Here is a 19,003-nt window from a genome sequence, read left to right as displayed (position 1 = left end):
GTGAGGTGGTGGCTAGGTGGTCAGTTACAGCTGTGAGGTGGTGGCTAGGTGGTCAGTTACAGCTGTGAGGTGGTGGCTAGGTGGTCAGTTACAGCCATGAGGTGGTGGCTGGGTGGTCAGTTACAGCTGTGAGGTGGTGGCCAGGTGGTCAGTTACAGCTGTGAGGTGGGTGCTAGGGGGTCAGTTACAGCTGTGAGGTGGTTGCTAGGTGTAGAATGTCCTGTAAGGAGGCACACAGGTTCTGGTAGAACCGCTCTGCATCTGTCTGTGGGTGTGATTTCCACGCGGTGACAGAAGCCACCATCCTGAATTAAAGAAAGAGAGAGTTGAATGTATAATCAGCCAGTTCTACTATGTTCTAAAGCCTAACAAAAGACAGATATACAAGCTGACACTGTGTCACACTTGTTGTGAACTAAGCCATCAGTCGTACGTATATAAATAAAGATAATTACTTTAGAAAAATAGAAAACAAATGTGAAAGACTCAGGAGTCTGCCCAGCTCCTTATCCAAGCCTCAGCCATCTCCCCCATTGACTAATGTAACCTTATTGGTCTCCTGGCGTGCTCACTGAAACCCCTCCAAATGATCCAGAATTCTGCAGCACGCCTCTACAACCTCCCAGATGTTTCAAACGACTCCCACCTTTTGCGTTCCCTTCGTCGCCTCTTCACACTCCACCTCACCTCCTCTCATTGTATCCTGTTTACTACTGTATGTAGATACAGTATAATTACGTTCATGTTTGTGTTACATATATTTCTTATTTCTTTACGACAAATGTACAGAATGTTATTTGGTTGTTGCGTGTTGTTCAGAAAGATGCTAGGTTCATTGTTTAGGGTTAGGGTTAGGTCGCCTGATCGCCCGATATCCTAGTTTTTTTGAAGCACTACTGTACTTTATTCTCTCAGCACTCTACTTATGTGACTATTTACCTTGTTTGTTGACTAGGGTTCATGTTTACTCTGCTCACAACAATCTCACATTTAAGCAACATTTTAATTGCACACAGACTCAAAGAACCTCTTCTAGATGCCTCAGCCCGTAGGATCCACACTGCAAAAAAATACTGTATGCGTTCAACAACTATCACAAAAAAAAGACCACATCTACTGAAGGCGTGGCTTGACTGTGGATCTTGATCATAAATTAGCATCTTTGCTAAATCCAATGTATTTACGGAATATATTTATATGTACTGTTCATTGATATGCGGTGTCCCGTCTAAATAAACAAATAAAGTAAAGTAAAGCCAACCTACAGCAAATGAGACAAATTACAGAGCATATATTATGTATCAAAATGCATAGCTTTTATTTTTATGAATTGAGCTTTTCTGAGTTGAAAATCCTGAATGTCTAGGGCATAAATAAATGTGCCATTTCTCCTAAACCATGAGATTTATAGTTGTTTTATGAAAGTTATCCTCCTTTCACAGGGGTTACAAACTGGGGCTCCATAAAAAGCATAAAGACTAACCTATAAATGCATAGAAGGATACAGGTGGTCAGTTACAGCTGTGAGGTGGTGGCCAGGTGGTCAGTTACTGTGAGGTGGGTGCTAGGGGGTCAGTTACAGCTGTGAGGTGGTGGCCAGGTGGTCAGTTACTGTGAGGTGGGTGCTAGGGGGTCAGTTACAGCTGTGAGGTGGTGGCCAGGTGGTCAGTTACAGCTGTGAGGTGGGTGCTAGGGGGTCAGTTACAGCTGTGAGGTGGTTGCTAGGTGTAGAATGTCCTGTAAGGAGGCACACAGGTTCTGGTAGAACCGCTCTGCATCTGTCTGTGGGTGTGATTTCCACGCGGTGACAGAAGCCACCATCCTGAATTAAAGAAAGAGAGAGTTGAATGTATAATCAGCCAGTTCTACTATGTTCTAAAGCCTAACAAAAGACAGATATACAAGCTGACACTGTGTCACACTTGTTGTGAACTAAGCCATCAGTCCTACGTATATAAATAAAGATAATTACTTTAGAAAAATAGAAAACATATGTGAAAGACACAGGAGTCTGCCCAGCTCCTTATCCAAGCCTCAGCCATCTCCCCCATTGACTAATGCAACCTTATTGGTCTCCCGGCGTGCTCACTGAAACCCCTCCAAATGATCCAGAATTCTGCAGCACGCCTCTACAACCTCCCAGATGTTTCACACGTCTCCCACCTTTTGCGTTCCCTTCGTCGCCTCTTCACACTCCACCTCACCTCCTCTCATTGTATCCTGTTTACTACTGTATGTAGATACAGTATAATTACGTTCATGTTTGTGTTACATATATTTATTTCTTTACCACAAATGTACAGAATGTTATTTAGTTGTTGCATGTTGTTCAGAAAGATGCTAAGGGTTAGGGTTAGGTCGATGGCCCGATATCTTAGTTTCTTTGAAGCACTACTGTACATTATTCTCTCAGCACTCTACTTAATATGTGACTATTTACCTTGTTTATTGACTAGGGTTCATGTTTACTCTGCTCACAACAATCTCACATTGAAGCAACATTTTAATTGCACACAGACTCAAAGACCCTCTTCTAGATGCCTCAGCCCGTAGGAGCCACACTGCAAAACAATACAGTGTGCGTTCAACAACTATCACAAAAAAAAGACAACATCTACTGAAGGCGTGGCTTGACTGTGGATCTGTGACATCATTCTGATGACATGATTTGATGACAACAGCCTTGACTAAATATGGAGGGATGGAGAGTATGAATTCATAGTCAAACAAAACAATAAAAAAAAAAAAATTAGACAGTTACTAAATGGGTCATAAAATAAATATGTGTGGTTTTCCTGTTCCTGATGGTATTATAATGCCAGTCCACCCACTGGTTCTCAAAAGTAAGGTCCGGGGACCCCCAAGGGTCCTTGAAGTGGTACGGATCTGTAACTCTGAGAGGGTACAAATGGAACCGAAAATGTCCATTTGGTTCCATTTGCACCCTCCTCAATTAAAACTGATTATTTTATCGTATAATCAGACAGAGTGGGTTCCTAGAAATGAAAAAAAAAATCACTGAACTGTCCACCCACCTGTCGTCTGTGATACGGTAGAAGACACCATAGCCGTGGTGCACCATGGGAGCTCCAGCACCTAGAACTGTAGTGTGACCCACAGGACTGGAGGACAGCACAAAGTTACCCCCTCCACCGCTGTAAAAACATGTCACATGCATAGTTTAAAGAGAAGTTAAGCGGTCCACACACTGGGTTAAAGAGCCCAAACAAAATGTATTGAACGTGCAAGGTTTTGACCATGTCGGTCTTCAACAGGATGGGCAAGCTGATGATGCTATTGGTCACTGATAACAGAATGATCAATTAATTAATAATCTATCCCTATTTTGCACATGTCATTATAGTACTGTATGTAATGTTCTACAGTACATACAGCCAACTAGTTAAATAAATTGCCAGGTTTTTGTTAAAAAAGTTAAAGCTCTATATTCTGATAGTAATCATTGCTTTAAAGTGTTTGTTCAGTAACAGTCCTGTCTCTCCAGCTCTTTAATAAACAGAAAATTAATGTTCAGGTGGGTTGCTAATTATTCAGTCAAGAGTAAGTACCCATGTATCAGCTTCATCTTAAATTGTACAGTGTTCCAGTTCCAATTTTGTCTGCTCATTTGTTTGTGTCATCACTTCTATTTCACTTGTTTATCCTGTATTTTTTGCAACAACACTGAAAAACTTGAGTTACGAGTAAAAGTCCTGTGTTCAAAATTTGTCTTGCGTAAAGGTATTGGCATCACAATATACTTACCAAAAAAAGTGTATATGTATCGAACTTAAAAAATAAAATTAAAAAAAGCAATCTACCAATCTACCAACACATCGCAAAGTGAGGCATTGTAGATCGGTTATTTTTGAGTAGCTGAATTATAATATAGGCTTAAAGGGCAAGACCACTTTGGTAGAGGTTTGGGTTGTGTGGTTACCTTGCCATGATGTAACTCCAAAGGTGGACAAGAAATCAAACATAATTGCTCCATTGATTAGAAATTGATAATTCAAAATATGCTCCTGATTGACTTACATTGTACGGTAAAACAGCTCTCAAAGTCACTCTTTTACCAAGTAAACAAACGCAAACAAAGTTGATTCAGACAATATAGAACATCACCAAACCCAGTACTGTTTTTTTTTTTTCATAAAAATGTTAACTTCCTGTTGATTTTGCCATTTTTACTAAGAAGAAAACGGACTGGATTCGCGGATCCGGATCCGGATCTTCAAATAAAGAGTAAAATCAGCAGGAAGTTAAAATTTTTATTTAAAAAAAAAAACAGTACTGGGTTTGGTGATGTTCTATATTGTCTGAATCAGCTTTGTTCGTGTTCATTTACGTGCTAAAAGAGTGACTTTGAGAGCTGTTTTACCGTACAATGTAAGTCAATGAGGAGCAAATTTAGAATTGTCAATTTCTAATCAATGGAGCAATTATTTTTGATTTCTTGTCCACCTTTCGAGTTACATCATGGCAAGGTAACTACACAACCCAAACCTCTACCAAAGTGGTTTTGCCCTTTAAGTGGTTAATGTATGTGTATGTTTTGTATTAATAATTTATATCTGCAATGTGTTTAGTAACTTAAGTTTTCAAATAATTGTAGTGGAGTAGAACGCACAATATTTGCCTCTGAGATGTACTGGAGTGGAAGCATTGAAGGAAAATACTTAAGTAAAGCAAACTACCTAAACATTTTACTCAAGTGCAATACTTTGGTAAATGTACTTAGTTACTTTCCACCACTGACCTCTGGGCAAATAGGGGGTCCAGGAATAGATCTGGCACCGGAAGTCCCTCCTCCCTGGCAATCAGGGACAGGCCAAGCAGGTGTCTGTCAAACCCTGGGAACATTAACCAATAGCACGCAAGATGATTATATGAGCGACAACATCCTGTTCTCTCTGAAACGTTTGTCACAGATATCGTTGCTGTCGGATGGGACTCTTAAGTCCAAAACCATTCCTTTTTTTCGTTTTCTGTTTTTTTCTGCCTTTATTGATAGATATTTTTTTTAAGTGAAGATGGACAAAAGAGGGAGAGAGATGGGGAGAGACACGCAGGCTGACGCAGCAAAGGTTGTCGGGAACGGGACTCGAACTCGCGTCGTGCTGTCAGGCTACATTTAGCCTAGGTACCCGGACCGCTACGCCAGCGGTTCGGGCCTTTATTGTTATTTTCTTAAACATTTTAAAATAGTGAAAATAGCCAAACTACAAGCACACCACGAGGCGTTGTGTGCTTGTAGGCTATTTTCACTACCTTTGTGCAACACTCTTGTGTGATGAAGTACGGCATTAATTTACATTACATTTACATTTCAACTTGGAGATACAAGGTTTCTGCCCGACAACAACGATATATTGCTGTGGTTCATTGGAGCGACGTGTCATCGCGGCCGCCATTATTTGTGGGGAAAGCAGTGCCTCCTAATGCATGCACTGTATACCCCAGCCTGTCTATTGAAGCAGGTCTCTCCACTATTAAAATCATCATAACTCGCTGAATTCTCAATACATTTCCACTTAGTTTGGCTTGTTAAAAATGTCAGACATGTAGATATGTTATGATATAGGATACGTGGTTAATAAAAAAGTTGCGCATGCACATACGCAGGGGACATACAGACAAACAATCTTCTATATGGCTCGCCCCTTCAGGAAAACGCTGTAACACCGACGCAGTAAAATGGGGAGTGTTAATTTAACAAACACAGGTGTGTAGACTTCATTAACATGATTATTAACAGTATAGGTAGTACAGTCAAAGGTTATGCTAAAAGGATAACACAAAAAGGCCCAGTGCATTCTGGGTAGAGACTGACCCAGCACATTCTGGGGAAAGAGTACCGAAGTCCTGATGTTAAACCCATGTCTCCTGTGCCATGATTTATTTCATTAATTTATCAGAATTTTTAAGAAATGTGTTACAAAAAAGTTGTCCAGGCATTTTACTCATTATGGTTACAAAACAGGTTACAACAAAGGTACTAATTTATCCAAAGAGTAAGACAATACAAGGTAAAATGCCCAGACTCTTGTGGGGTCCGGGGACCCCCAGGGGACCTTGAGGCGGAAATGAGTTAGTACAGCATAACTGGGTGGGGCATGCATTCCAAAATCAGTTGAACCAATGTAACCCTATTTTATCATGCATTGTGACACGTTGTGAGCTTGCAGATCAGCTATTTTAGAATAGAAAAAGTCAGAAAAATCAGGTTGAATATTCTTTTTTTAAATGTACACAAATCTTCTCTTATGGGGGTCCCTAGCAAGAAATCTTTTCAGATGGGGGTCCGCTGCCTATCAGTTTGTTGGAGCTTTAGATGAAAATCTTAAGAGAACCACTGCTCTACAGAGACATACAGTAACACATGTACTGACCTCGTCCATTCCGGGCTTCAGACATCAGTTTGTTGTGTTTGTTGACAGCCAGCAGCAGAGCTCTCCTCCTGGCCTCCATCTGACACAAAAACATCAACACAACTGTTTGGTACACAGTACAATCATCTGTCTTCATTTAACTCAGAGGATGTACTAATGGAACCAAACGGATCCTTACGAGAGTTAACTCAGAGCGTGTCTAAAAAGGACCAAATGGATCTTCAAGGGTCATTTGGTTCTAAATCAGAGGTCTTCAACAGGGGGTCCGGGACCCCTAGGGGGTCCTTGGAGTTACTACAGGGGGTCCGCCAAATCTTTGTGTGATTTTTACATTAACCACTTCACCCAAGCATCCCTATTCTGAGTAGAACTTTAGCCAAAAATAGCAGATCTACAAGCGCACAACGCCTCGCGCTGCGAGGCGTTGTGCGCTTGTAGATCTGCTATTTTCGGCATACGTGGGCGTTAGCGGCTCAGGAGGTAGAGCGGCCGTTTGGGAATCAGATCGATTCCCGGCTTCCCCTGGGTTAGTGTCGAAGTGTCCTCGAGCAAGACAATGAATCCCCAACTGATCGTGATGAGCAGGTTGGTGCCTTGCATGGTTTCCTCCGCCATCTGTGTGTGAATGTGTGTGTGTGAATTTCATATTTTGATAAAGGCACTATATAACATTTCTCTCTGAGTTAAATTAACACTGAATATTTGAGTGTTTATTTATACACAATGCAAACTATTATAAATGTATTTATTATAAACAAAATATGTACACTTAGGGCCCGGTCACAAATGCTTCATACATAGGAGCACGTAGGCAACGCAAGCCAAGGTTTCAGACGCGTCAATTTCCCATGTTGTACTGCCATTTGTGTGCGGTGCTGGCATGAGTGTGGATTTTCTGCTGTGAAGTTTGTTTGAGTTTAGTTGGATTGTGTGTCCGCGCAGAAAGAAAACCACAAGTAAAATGGCCACCATGTCTGGTCAACCGCAATGCTTCTTTCCTATCGGTTGTTAATCTGCCAAAGTTCACCGTGAATTCCACGCTTCACGCGCCTTGGTACTTACAGTACATGTGGGGTCTAGCATGGCCTGGCACCAGGTCACGGCCTCCAGAGTACAAGGCCTCATGGTCTCAGTCCTCCCATGATAAAACCTACGGGTCATTGCCGTCTCGTAGCAGCTGCCAGGTCTGAGAGAAGAAGCAGGAACATGTATGTTTTTTGGCACTCAAATGTCCATTTCTAATGTTGTTTTTCTTGCACTCTCTCAATGCTCTCTAAGGTCTTAATGTTCAATGTAAAGCACTCTGAATAGCCATGTTGTTGAAATGTGCTATACAAATAAACTTGTCTTGACAAATATGTACTTAACCCCATTAAAGACCTGAGGCCGATTCTGCAAATGTCTTCTAAATCAGTTTTCTGAAAAACATATGTTTCTATGACAGTGGTTCTGAAACATTTTCATGTCAAGGACCCCAAACATTATATGTATTTGGCCGCGGACCCTCATCTCAAAATAATTTGTTCCAGGGACCGAAGAAGCAAAGATTTGAGTATAAAATGTTTGCTTTAAAACATTTATATATTCAAAGATTTGCACACATGTTCAAGATTTTTCAAAAATAGCAGATCTAGAGTGCAAGCTCATAGCGTGGCACGAAGTGACACGCTATGAGCTTGTATATCTGCTATTTTTGAATAGCCAAAGTATAAAGCACCAATGTGCTATATCTATAGCTAAAATCTAAAATGACACATGCTTATGCTTTACAATGGGTTAAAAGACATGAGACACGAGCGTTGACAGCAGAACTATACTGTCCGGTACCTTCCATGCATGGTGTAGTAGGCCAGCTGCATGGCCAGCTGGATAAACGTGTCTGGGTGGAGCTTCCTCTGTGTGACGGCAGCTCTTCCAAACGAGGTGAAAGCGTAGCATACAACCTGCAGGTCCTGGGTCTGTTCAACCACACAGAGAACCAGGGGGCCACAGTCAAGTTCAGGTTACGGCCCATTTTACACTCTTGTTCAGCGTGGATACGTACTGTATATACATAAACGTTCAGAATGAAAGTGGCGTTGCTCACATACGTCGTCCGTATTTAATGTCTGAATGGAGATTCAACGATTTCATCCACCAGAGGGCGGGATAGGGCAACGAAACAATAGCATTTGGACCTACATGTGTCTTACCGTAGGTCTTATTCACTGTGTAGACGGCCTAGAATTCCATATTTTTTTAGGGCACAAAGGCCAAATACCAGGGCAGGAAGGCCATCAAATAAAACAATGACTTATTTGAGGGGCAGAAGGCAAAACTGAAGGGCCAGAGCGGCCATGGCCTACATGAAATTCCGGCCCTTCTATGTGCTGTTTGGTGTGTCAGTTTTGCAGGGTACCACTGACCCTATACTGTTCCGTGTGCTGTTGCACCTTGTGGATAAGTCAATTTCTTATTTCAGAAAACACGCTAAAAGACGGAAGAAATGAACGCAAGGTAACAAATTATTTAACGTAGAGTATAAATGGGCCTTTACAGAATACACAGCAGTGATGTGTAAGGTACTGTACATTCATATGCAGTCATTCCACACATCCTGTAGTGTTTTACAACAGTGGTTTTCAACTCTTTTCATATCAAGGTCCATTATTTATTCGGCATTTAAGCCACGGACTACCGTTTGATGAGATTTAGCCTCTCAGACCCAAGAATATGTTGTTGTCGTTGGATAAGATTTTGTCCACAATTCCATGCTGTACTATTGGTGCAATAGGAGAGAGAACAGGCAAACGTTGATCAAAATAACACTTATTTATAAGTATTGCAGATGTTTAACAACCAACTCTCCATCATTTAGCTGGGGACCACCTGGAACCCCTCAAGGACCAGTGGTTTTACACGAAGGGTCCCTACTGATACAACAGCTTATTTACAACTAGTCATTTTAAAACTTAAATTATAATGTGTCTGGGACATCAAGTTTGGGACACTGGTCAATAGTTCACCGTGTCCATATATTGTTGTTTAACATTGGGGACACGGATGCATTGTTTACAGTGCCCAGGTATGGTTGTTTAACATTGATCAATGGTTTACCGTGTCCAGGTAATGTTGTTTAGCCTGGCTGATGTCCCTCCTAACTGCATCGTCTACAGTGAACACCAACTCCTCTGGGAAAGACATGGGCCTCACCGTGTCTGTGCCCTGTTAACATCACACACACGAGCACGCACCGTCGCGCGCACACATAAAAATGGCCAGCTCAGCTATACACAGCTCTTTATATGGTGTCTGTTTACATAGTGAAGCACATTAATATGATACTCAATTATTAACTAATATTGAGGGTGAATTGTGGCACAAATATAAACACAAGCTTGGAGTTAGAGCTTACCTTCCAGACTCCATCTGTTGCCTTCAGCTGCTTGTCAATATAATCATACAGAGCAACCATCACCATGCCGTCATATGGTGCATGCTGCAACACAATGTAATATAATTAAAAAACTAATATAATATCTCTGCTGTCGGGCAGAAACCAGCTATGTCCAATTATTTAACTTTTCAGAAAAAAAAAGAAAAAAACATGTTTTTAGAACAACACAATACTGCCTCATCAAAGTTGATATGGTGACTTTATTAAGCGTGCCAACGTGTCGTCACCACGGGGGGGGGGCGAGGCATTGGGCGTGGCATTGGGCAATGTTAAGTCAACCTGGTTTTTACCCCTCAAAGATGTCCGCAGCTACCAAAAGACACTTGTTGACGCCCCCTTCAGGTTTTTTGGCACGCTCTATAGCCACTGTGTGTGGCTGTTGAGCCGAGCGTACACGGTGACGCCAGCCTCTTGGCTTATCTAACGAGCCAAAACATATACGTATATTCCACGTTCGTAACATGACTGAAAAACTGTGGCCGTTGACGGTCTCTGAAACACAGATGTTTAGAGCCATGTGCAGTATACTGTACGTTGAGCCGAGCGCACACAGTGCCAGTCTCTCGTATTATCTAACGACTTAAAGGAGGAGTTCACCCAAAAAATGACTTATTTTCTATCAATTACACACCCCATGAAGCCTTGAATGGATTTATTTTTGTTTTTGTGGCATTCCTAAGACAATAATTTGACGACCGTGTGTATTTCCGGTAGGAGACACAAATAATCTACTTTGTGTCTCCTACCGGATACATTAGCCGGTAGGAGACGGGAATCAAATTATTAGCTTAGGAATGAAAGAAAAACAAAAAAGAATCCATGGATTCAAGGCTTCATAGGGTGTGCAATTGATAGAAAATAAGTCATTTTTTGGGTGAACTCCTCCTTTAAAACATATTTCCATGTTAAAAATGTGGAAAAAAACAGCTGTGCGTCTACAGTACTCCGATTTAAATGATCTGCTTATTTGTATCTGTCCGGTGTGAAGGGACAATTCAATGCCAGACAAACGACAACAAACTAAACATACATACATGCACACACACACACACACACACACACACACACACACACACACACACACACACACACACACACACACACACACACACACACACACACACACACACACCATGTCATGGACTCACGTCACAGTTGCATCCAAATGTACCGTTAGAGAAGCAGAGGCTGTTGTAGGACTTATCTCCCCATCGGATGGTAGGATCACCTGCCAGTGCTTGGTGGATTATCTGGGGGTTAAAGGGGGTTTTCCACTTTAAAACACATTTTAAAACACACGTTTTTACAGTAAGTTGCTTGATTCAATATTTGGATGTACGGTATTCGTCACGCCCCTGATATTGTCCTTCTAATGTGTGAGTTAGCTGTGTTTTTTCGATTACTTTCTTTCTTATTTATATATTTTGTTTTGAAAAGTATAAAATAAATGAAAAAACATAACCCCCTCACGCTTTAGAAGGACAAGATCAGTCCCCAGGTGTGTCACTCATCGTTTTCAGTGAGTCTAACATGGTTAAAATGGAGTGTGTGTGTTGTGTACCTGTGTGTAGTCCAGTGGGGTGGCAGAAGGCTGTGATTGGTCCAGAGAGATGATGAACAGGCTGCTCTGAATGGTCTCCAGAAGATTCTTATTGATGGGATCAATACTGATCAGACGCTCTCTGGCCTGTAGAGACAACACAGTACAGTCCAGGCTGTAGAATAAAAGGTCCTCACACACTAGAGCGTTTATTTTATTTTATTTGTATGTTATAGCGTGTCAAAATGCAGGGAACAGGGAAAAACAGAACTCAAGATACAGCTGATTTCCCCAAAAACGCTAAAGAGGAAGTGGATGGGGGGGCGGGGAAACTTTCGATCTCCTGGATCTGTTTGACTTGAGGGTGAAAATGGTCACGCAGGTGACAGAGAACAGCGCCATCTGGTAGAAAACCACTGAAAACGAAAAAGTCGTCATAAGTCGTCCTTGACAGTGAATGAGTTAATGTTATATTATCAATACCATCTTAGTGTTTTGCCAATTATTTGGGAAGCCACTTGCAATATCCTCACAGCAGGCCACGGCTCACAGGTAGGGAACGGCTGCTGTAAAGGGTAAACCGTGGTCTGTGTACACAGTGAGAGGTCGTCACCTTGGCCCATGGCGTCCTGTCCTCTGAGGTGAGGGCAGCCACTCCATCTCCCTCTGGATGCCTGTCACAGTACTCCTTCACATAACTCAGCTGTCTAAACACGCACGCACACACACACACACACACACACACACACACATTTGTATTACTATACTTGTGTGGACATAAACGTTCTAGGACAGTGATTTTCTTTAATGCCACATTTACAATTTCTTTGTCATGTACCGTAAGACTAAAGCCGGAAAATAGCAGATCTAAAGGCTCACAGCTGCGACGCATCATGAGCTTGTAGATCGGCAATTTTTCGGTGCGAGACACCAGCACGCAGCTAAGTATAAATCAGGCATAACTCTGTATCTAATCCCTTAACCTAACCTCAAATTGTCTAATCCTAAAACCCAACCTGAATCTTTTCCTAATTGTAAACCTAACTCTAAAAATGTTTTTTAATGACAAAACAAAATCTTTTCTTGTTAGGACCAGGAAAATTGTGCTCACAATTTCTATTTCTCAAAGTCTACTATACTTGTGGGGACATTTGGTCCTCAAAAGCATAGTAATACAAACACACACACAGAAAGAGAGAGTACGACTAACTCTTACAGGTGTATTTCTACACTCTCAAGAGTTCAATTTGCTCTCAGGATTGAACCCAGTGGTCTGTTTATTTGCATTCTCTAGTCTTGTTTGTTCTTTTAATTCCGCGAAGGTGAAATTTAGGCATTATATACCTGTGTATTTCTGGTGGATTGAGGATGCGACCTTCACAGAGTGTGTTAAAGGTGAAGATACGTCCTCGACACATGACCACCACGTGAGAGGGACACACACCTTCACTCTCTGGAACAAACACACACAACAACATGTGGAACAAACAAAATGCTTTCATATGGGGTGTGCACCTGCCTCTTATAAGACAATATAATATGTATCCAGTTACTTGGGCTACGATGCGATTCAGGTACGAATCACGATACAATGTAATACAAAACGATTTGCTGCGATACAATTCGGTGTGACTTGATTCAAGTCGATGCGATATGATGCAATTTCATACAGATTTTAACATGTGTTTAATGTAGATTAAAACAGTTTTAATTTGTTTTAATTGGCACAACTCTAGTGAGGGTTTTAATTAATTTAATCTCAGGCGAGTGTGTGTGTGTGTGTGTGTGTGTGTGTGTGTGTGTGTGTGCCCTCGCGTGTGCGAGTGTGTGTGCGTGAGTTACCAGTCTTAAAGTAGTTCAGTACTTTGTCCTTAGTGAGTCCAGGTACTTTGCAGGTACAGAAGAGCATTCTGTGTTGATCCATGTCAAATGCTACATTATTACCAGTCTTATGAGGTGGCAGTCTCTCCCTAATACACAACACACACACACACACACACACACACACACACACACACACACACACACACACACACACACACACACACACACACACACACACACACACACACACACACACACACACACACACACACACACACACACACACACACTATATTCTCTAAAACATTGCTATACATCACACAATGTAGCAAACAAAACACAGACAAAAACACATTTCAATTAAAGGTGTGTGTGTCTACGTGCGTGTGTGCGTACGTGTGCGTCTTACGTGCGGATCATCTCCCAGTACTGCAGTGTGTGCCAGGTGTTGATGCTGGTCCTGTGTAGCTGGGTGCCCTCCATGGGGGGCCAGCAGTGTTCCAGGAAGGGGGCGGGACCCCCAAAGTTCACATTGAGCTGAGAGGCTGAACGCACCTCCAGATATGCTTTGTCCAACCACCACTCCTCCAACTAAAAAAGCAAAACAGCATAACATCACATGTTCGTTCAATTCACTGCTATAGCCAGTAGACATTTTGGCACTCTAGTGTGGGGGGGCTCGGATTCAAGACAGGTAATGGCTTATCTCCCCCAGAAACAGCTTGAGACAGTAATTCATGCTTTTATCTCACAACAATAATTAGACATATTTCATTGGTATTGACCAGGCATTACTAGATCGCCTAGCTGGTTCAGAATGAAGCTGCACATCTCCTCACCGGTACAAGAAAGTATGACCACATCACCCTGGTCCTGGACTTTCTCCATTGGCTATCTGTTCAGTTTAGAATGTATTTTAAACTTGTTTGTAAAGCTCTTAATGGGCTGGCTCCTCCCTATCTTGCCGATCTCTTTCACCGCCACACTCCAGCTAGATCTCTGAGGTCGGCCAACCAGCTGATACTGGTTTCACCCCGACATAGCAGCAAAAATTCAAAGATAAAAAACAATTACTTAACCTGTTTAAGGTTAACACAGGTGTACATGCGTCACCATGGGCCTCACTAGTGAAGCAGATACTAGATGGCTGTGGTCTGGTTGAAACTAACTGTTGAACAGAGGTTGAAAGATCAATTCTTGCAAACGTGGAAAAGTTAATAGTATGACATCATGTGACATCTATGCAGAGTTCAAACAAGACTTTAAGTTAGAAAAATACCTGCTGTGTGAAAACCATAAATACAGACAGGCCATTTGTTTAACACGAGAATTCCAAAGGTTACTGGCATATATAAAGGGCTGGAAAGAAGCCAGAGGTTTTTATGTAATTTATGTAACGACAACCGAGTTGGGGATGAGTTTCACGTTCTGTTTGAGTGCAAGAATATTAGCATTATGAATTTCAGACAAAAATACCTGCCAAAGTATTATATAAATCACCCATCTATGTTGAAATTAATTTCATTACTGCAATCTGATAAGCCAAAAGTTATTTGTAAATTGGGTGTTTTTCTGAAAAACGTTCTACCTCTGTTCAAATAATGCATGCCTTGCGCTGTCTGTATGAATACTGTTATGTATTGTACACTGTCTATATATGAATCTGTGCTCCATACCATGTGAACATGGTCATGAGTTAAAGGTAGGGTAAGTGATTTGCTTTCGTTAAAATAAGTGTTAAATAGCTCTATATTCTGATAGTACTCATTGCTAAAGAGTGTTTTTTCAGTATTCAGAGTCTCCTTGTCTCTCCACCTCTTTATTAAACAGAAAATGCATTTTCGTTTCAGTTTTAGTTGCATTTCCAATTTTTTCCAACCAGGACAGAGAACTCGATCAGGATATAGATTAAACAAGTGAAATTGGAAGTGATGACACTAAGAAATGAGCAGACAAAATTGGAACTGGAACACTATACAAATTAAGCTTAAAAATGGGTACTTTCTCCTGATTGGCTGAGATTTTGACACCTACCGAAAAATGTATTTTATGTTTATTAAATAGCTGGAGAGACGGGGAGACTCCTGTTACTGAACAAACACTCTATAGCAATGATTACTATCAGAATATAGTATTTTAACCTTTTAACAAAATACTTTTTGTTTTAACCAAAAAATATCACTTACCCTACCTTTAAATACATGATGATGATATTGGTGATGATGACATTAACGTTATGGATTACAGCTTTAAAACTATTTCCTCATACATTGTTTTTGCTCAGCTGACACAAATTGACAAACTCACTACACAGATTCTTCAGGCACTCCTCCACAAAGATTATTGCCAGATATTTGAATTATCAAAAAACAATGTCTCAAAATATGTCAGTGTACAGCATAAACAGTGCTGCAAATATGTGCCAAATAAAGCTCCACTGTTTAAAAAAAAATACTAAATTCTAAATTCTGGTGTCATGGTAGATGCAGTGTCCATTCGGTTCCATTTGTTCACTCTCAGAGTTACAGACCCGTAAGGGTCAATTTGGACCCAATGGTCGTCCGCAGACCCAACATCGAGAAACACTGGTTTGTTTCCTACCCAGTTCCTCTTGCTCCGGGCTCTGTGCAGCAGTTTCAGGTGAAGGTGTTCCCCTACACCCTCTTTAAAGCGCCTCACTGTGGCCACTGTGGACTGGTACTCCTCCTCTGATGCAAAGGGTCGAACTGGAGGTGAAACATGGTGGATTTAAAGAACCACTGGACCAAAGCTTCGGACTCAGCACGGACAATCGATCGACTAGCACCTCGCTCCGGAGCGCTTCACAGGGCTCAAGCCCTTTTCTGACAGCGTTCCTGCCTTGTTTTTAATGTTTGTAGATCAGCTATTTTCACTATTTATGACATTTTTATTTATTTTTTACTTTTTGCCTATACATGCCCAAAATATATAGGGATTGATTATTTGATCCATTATTTTATTAAATCATCCATTAAGAAATGGTTAAAGGGCCAGAGAGTTTCTTTCCTACCTGCATCCAGGTACTTGGACAGAGTGTCATCCAAGGAGGGGACAGGGAGCGGCGGCAGGCTGTCCTGGTACTGAAACGTCCTGTCTGTCCCCTGGTTCCTCATGTCCTCTCCTAGAAGGAGGAGAAATGACATGATACGTGAAGACATGCACGTCATACACACACAGAAACACACACACACACGCACATGTAATATATAGATTTATTTAAAAGGTGCAATCCGAGAGTTTCATGTCCGAGATTCGCTCTGCTGAGAGGGAATCCCTGCTTGGCTTGGATATTTGTGTCCTATCGTGCAGTCAGGATTCACCTGGACAGTGGAGGAATGTTGTTGTAAATAGGGGTGCATGTATATATTAGCGCCTTTATCCAAAGTGCTTTGCATTCATCCATTCACACACATATTCACACATTCACACATTCACACACAGACGGCAGAGGAAGCCATGCAAGGGACCAACCTGCTTATCGGGAGCAGTTAGGGGTTCAGTGTCTTGCTCAAGGACACTTTGACAGTAACTGGAGCTGGGGATCGAACCTGGAACCTTCCGTTTCCCAAGCAGCTGCTCTACCTCCTGAGTCACTGCGTGACTGGAAACAATAATGACACTAAAATGTCCAGTAGTCTGAGTGTGTTCTAGTGTTGCATACATTAGTATTGCTTAATGAAATGTAGACACCTTCCAGTGTTTGTTCCTAAATGTAATTTGACCCAATCAAATATTTTAGACTAAGAACATGTTTGTTGGTTCAGACTGTTCTTTATATCAGTGGTTCTTTATTATTATTTTATTTACTTGTTTTTTTACTTTTCGCCTACTGACATGCCCAAAATGGATTGATTATTAATCAATTATATTACTAAATGTCTGATTATTGATTATGATTATCGATTCAATTGATTTGTTCAATTAATTACTGTAACTGTTGCACCTCCAACTAGCACAGTTCTATACCTTTCTAACAAACTAATGCACTTTTATTTAATTAAATGAAAAATCAAACATATATACGGTATGTCTTCAATAATGTAATATTATGTACTGCATTTTTTTCCCTTCATGCTTTATGTTGATAAAGCATAACGTTTTTGACAGTTATTTTCTAGGTGTCAGTGCATATGCTAATGACAAAGCAAATATAAGAAAACAAAATGATTGAGAAACAAGTTTTGTTTCACTTTCATGTCACAGCCAGAGTTGAGGCTATGCTGTTAATGTCACCATAGTATACAATCCTACAAGTATATTATTTACATGGACTATAGCAGTATTTCGCACTTTTTTTAACTTTTTCATGTCAAGGTTCCCCAAATTGATATGGATTGGGCCGCTGACCCCCATCTGATTTTTATTTATTTTCTTTTAAATAAAATCAAAAACATCTTCCAAACATTTTTGATATTTTTCAAAGATTTTAGAAAATAGCAGATGTACAAGCTCACTTTGTGCCGTGCTGCGAGCTTGTAGATCTGCTATTTTTGAATAGCCAACATGGATAGTGGTTAAAATGATTGTGATGCTGTATTAACTTTTGTTGAGGACCCCCTGGAACCCCCTCATGGACCCCTGGGGTGCCCAGACCCCACTTTGAGAACCAATGAGTTTTACTCTGTCCGCATAGCTCTGATACATGACTGTCATGTATTTATATGACAGTCATGGATGATCTTTAAAATTGTGTTTGCACTTTTTCCCTTTTTGTTCCGTTCAAATACATAAACGTTCAGATTTCAAATATAAAGTGCTTACCCCGTCGCCAGGGATGTTAATAATTATGTTCGGGCATAAAGTGCTTACCCCGTCGCCAGGGATGTTAATAATTATGTTCGGGCCATCAAAAGTACCCTTATATTGTGTAATGTTCAATAAAAAAATATGTTTTAACCAATTAGTGGGCATTTTCTATGTATTTTCTCTACGCGACCCTATCGGTTGGGAGGTGTATTGCACTCTGATACGTTATAACTCTATGAGAAAATGACCACCACGCGGATTTAAATGCTTTTTTATTGAACAATACGGAAGATACGGGTACTTCTAAGGAACCGTATATAATTGCAACATCCGTGGCCATGGGGTGAGCACTTTATTTCTGAAATTTGAACGTCTATGTAGATGTACTGGCCAAAAAAGGAGAAAAAGCAAACCCTATTTTGAAGATCATCTCAGATCTTGTGATCCAAGGCAGTTACAGGATTACAGAAGCGAGTTGGCAACTGGCAACATTTATCAACAACAGATTACACTCACCTTATGGACGGTTATTTGTTTTCTGTTTTGTTGTTGTTGTTGTTGTTGTTGTTGTTGTTAACAGTAAGCTTGCCTTTGACCCACCTGTGTTCCCGCTGCTGCTGCTGATGCCAACACCAGTGTTGCCACATTTTGTGAGAGAAATAAGCAACCAGGTCTGGGGGAAAAATCCCAAACGAAGTGACATAAGCACTTTAAATAAACCTAGGCTATGTATCTGCTATTAAGAAAAATCTTGAAGAGAATTTTGAAACATTTTAATATTTTTGAAACATTTTATCAACACAAATCTTGTATGGGGTCCCTGGAATAAAATGTTTTCATATAAATACATATGTATTTGGGGGTCCTTGACATGAAAATATTTGAGAACCTGTTAAAACAACATTAAAAAAACAAGCCCAAATAAGCAACTACACTTTAGAAACAAGCCCAAAAAAAACGCAACCCGCAACTACCAATATTTACAAGCAACTTTACAGACAAAGAAGCCCAAAGTCGCTTAAAATAAGTCGACATGGCAACACT

General features: G+C 40.9%; 1 protein-coding gene across 2 annotated transcripts; it reads right to left on the bottom strand.

Annotated features, from left to right (window-relative positions):
* Positions 1-1,484: 1,484 nt before the first annotated feature.
* LOC311042257 (peroxisomal carnitine O-octanoyltransferase-like) lies at positions 1,485-18,600 on the bottom strand. 2 transcript variants are annotated; one of them, XM_084052886.1, is made up of 18 exons: positions 18,476-18,587; positions 16,685-16,814; positions 16,224-16,334; positions 15,794-15,918; positions 13,602-13,783; positions 13,211-13,338; positions 12,713-12,821; positions 11,982-12,075; positions 11,390-11,515; positions 10,977-11,078; positions 9,787-9,870; positions 9,489-9,596; positions 8,220-8,350; positions 7,455-7,578; positions 6,393-6,471; positions 4,760-4,853; positions 3,036-3,155; positions 1,485-1,822 (listed from the first exon to the last, which is right to left on the bottom strand). In XM_084052886.1, exons 3-18 carry the CDS (start codon positions 16,324-16,326, stop codon positions 1,702-1,704), a joined length of 1,830 nt encoding a protein of 609 aa, XP_083909012.1. In that variant the 5' UTR covers positions 16,327-16,334; positions 16,685-16,814; positions 18,476-18,587; the 3' UTR covers positions 1,485-1,701. The 2 variants fall into 2 exon arrangements, with proteins under 2 accessions (XP_083909012.1, XP_083909011.1); XM_084052885.1 differs by lacking the exon at positions 16,685-16,814 and having other exon boundaries at positions 18,476-18,600.
* Positions 18,601-19,003: the final 403 nt, after the last annotated feature.

Source organism: Gymnoscopelus microlampas (genome assembly GCF_963454915.1).
Source record: "Gymnoscopelus microlampas genome assembly, chromosome: 3".
NCBI classification, from domain to species: domain Eukaryota; kingdom Metazoa; phylum Chordata; class Actinopteri; order Myctophiformes; family Myctophidae; genus Gymnoscopelus; species Gymnoscopelus microlampas.
The sequence above is the reverse complement of the archived record's forward strand: the minus strand, read 5'-3'. Positions and strand labels throughout refer to the sequence as shown.

What these genes read in the sequence shown, in the direction of transcription:
- LOC311042257 (XM_084052885.1), bottom strand. Translation starts at nt 16,326, where the DNA reads ATGAGGAACCAGGGGACAGACAGGACGTTTCAGTACCAGGACAGCCTG. An exon ending in CCCGGAGCAAGAGGAACTGG is followed by an intron (nt 13,784 to 15,793) that starts GTAGGAAACAAA and finishes TTGCTTTTTTAG; the next exon opens with TTGGAGGAGTGGTGGTTGGA. An exon ending in TACTGGGAGATGATCCGCAC is followed by an intron (nt 13,339 to 13,601) that starts GTAAGACGCACA and finishes GTTGTGTATTAG; the next exon opens with GGAGAGACTGCCACCTCATA.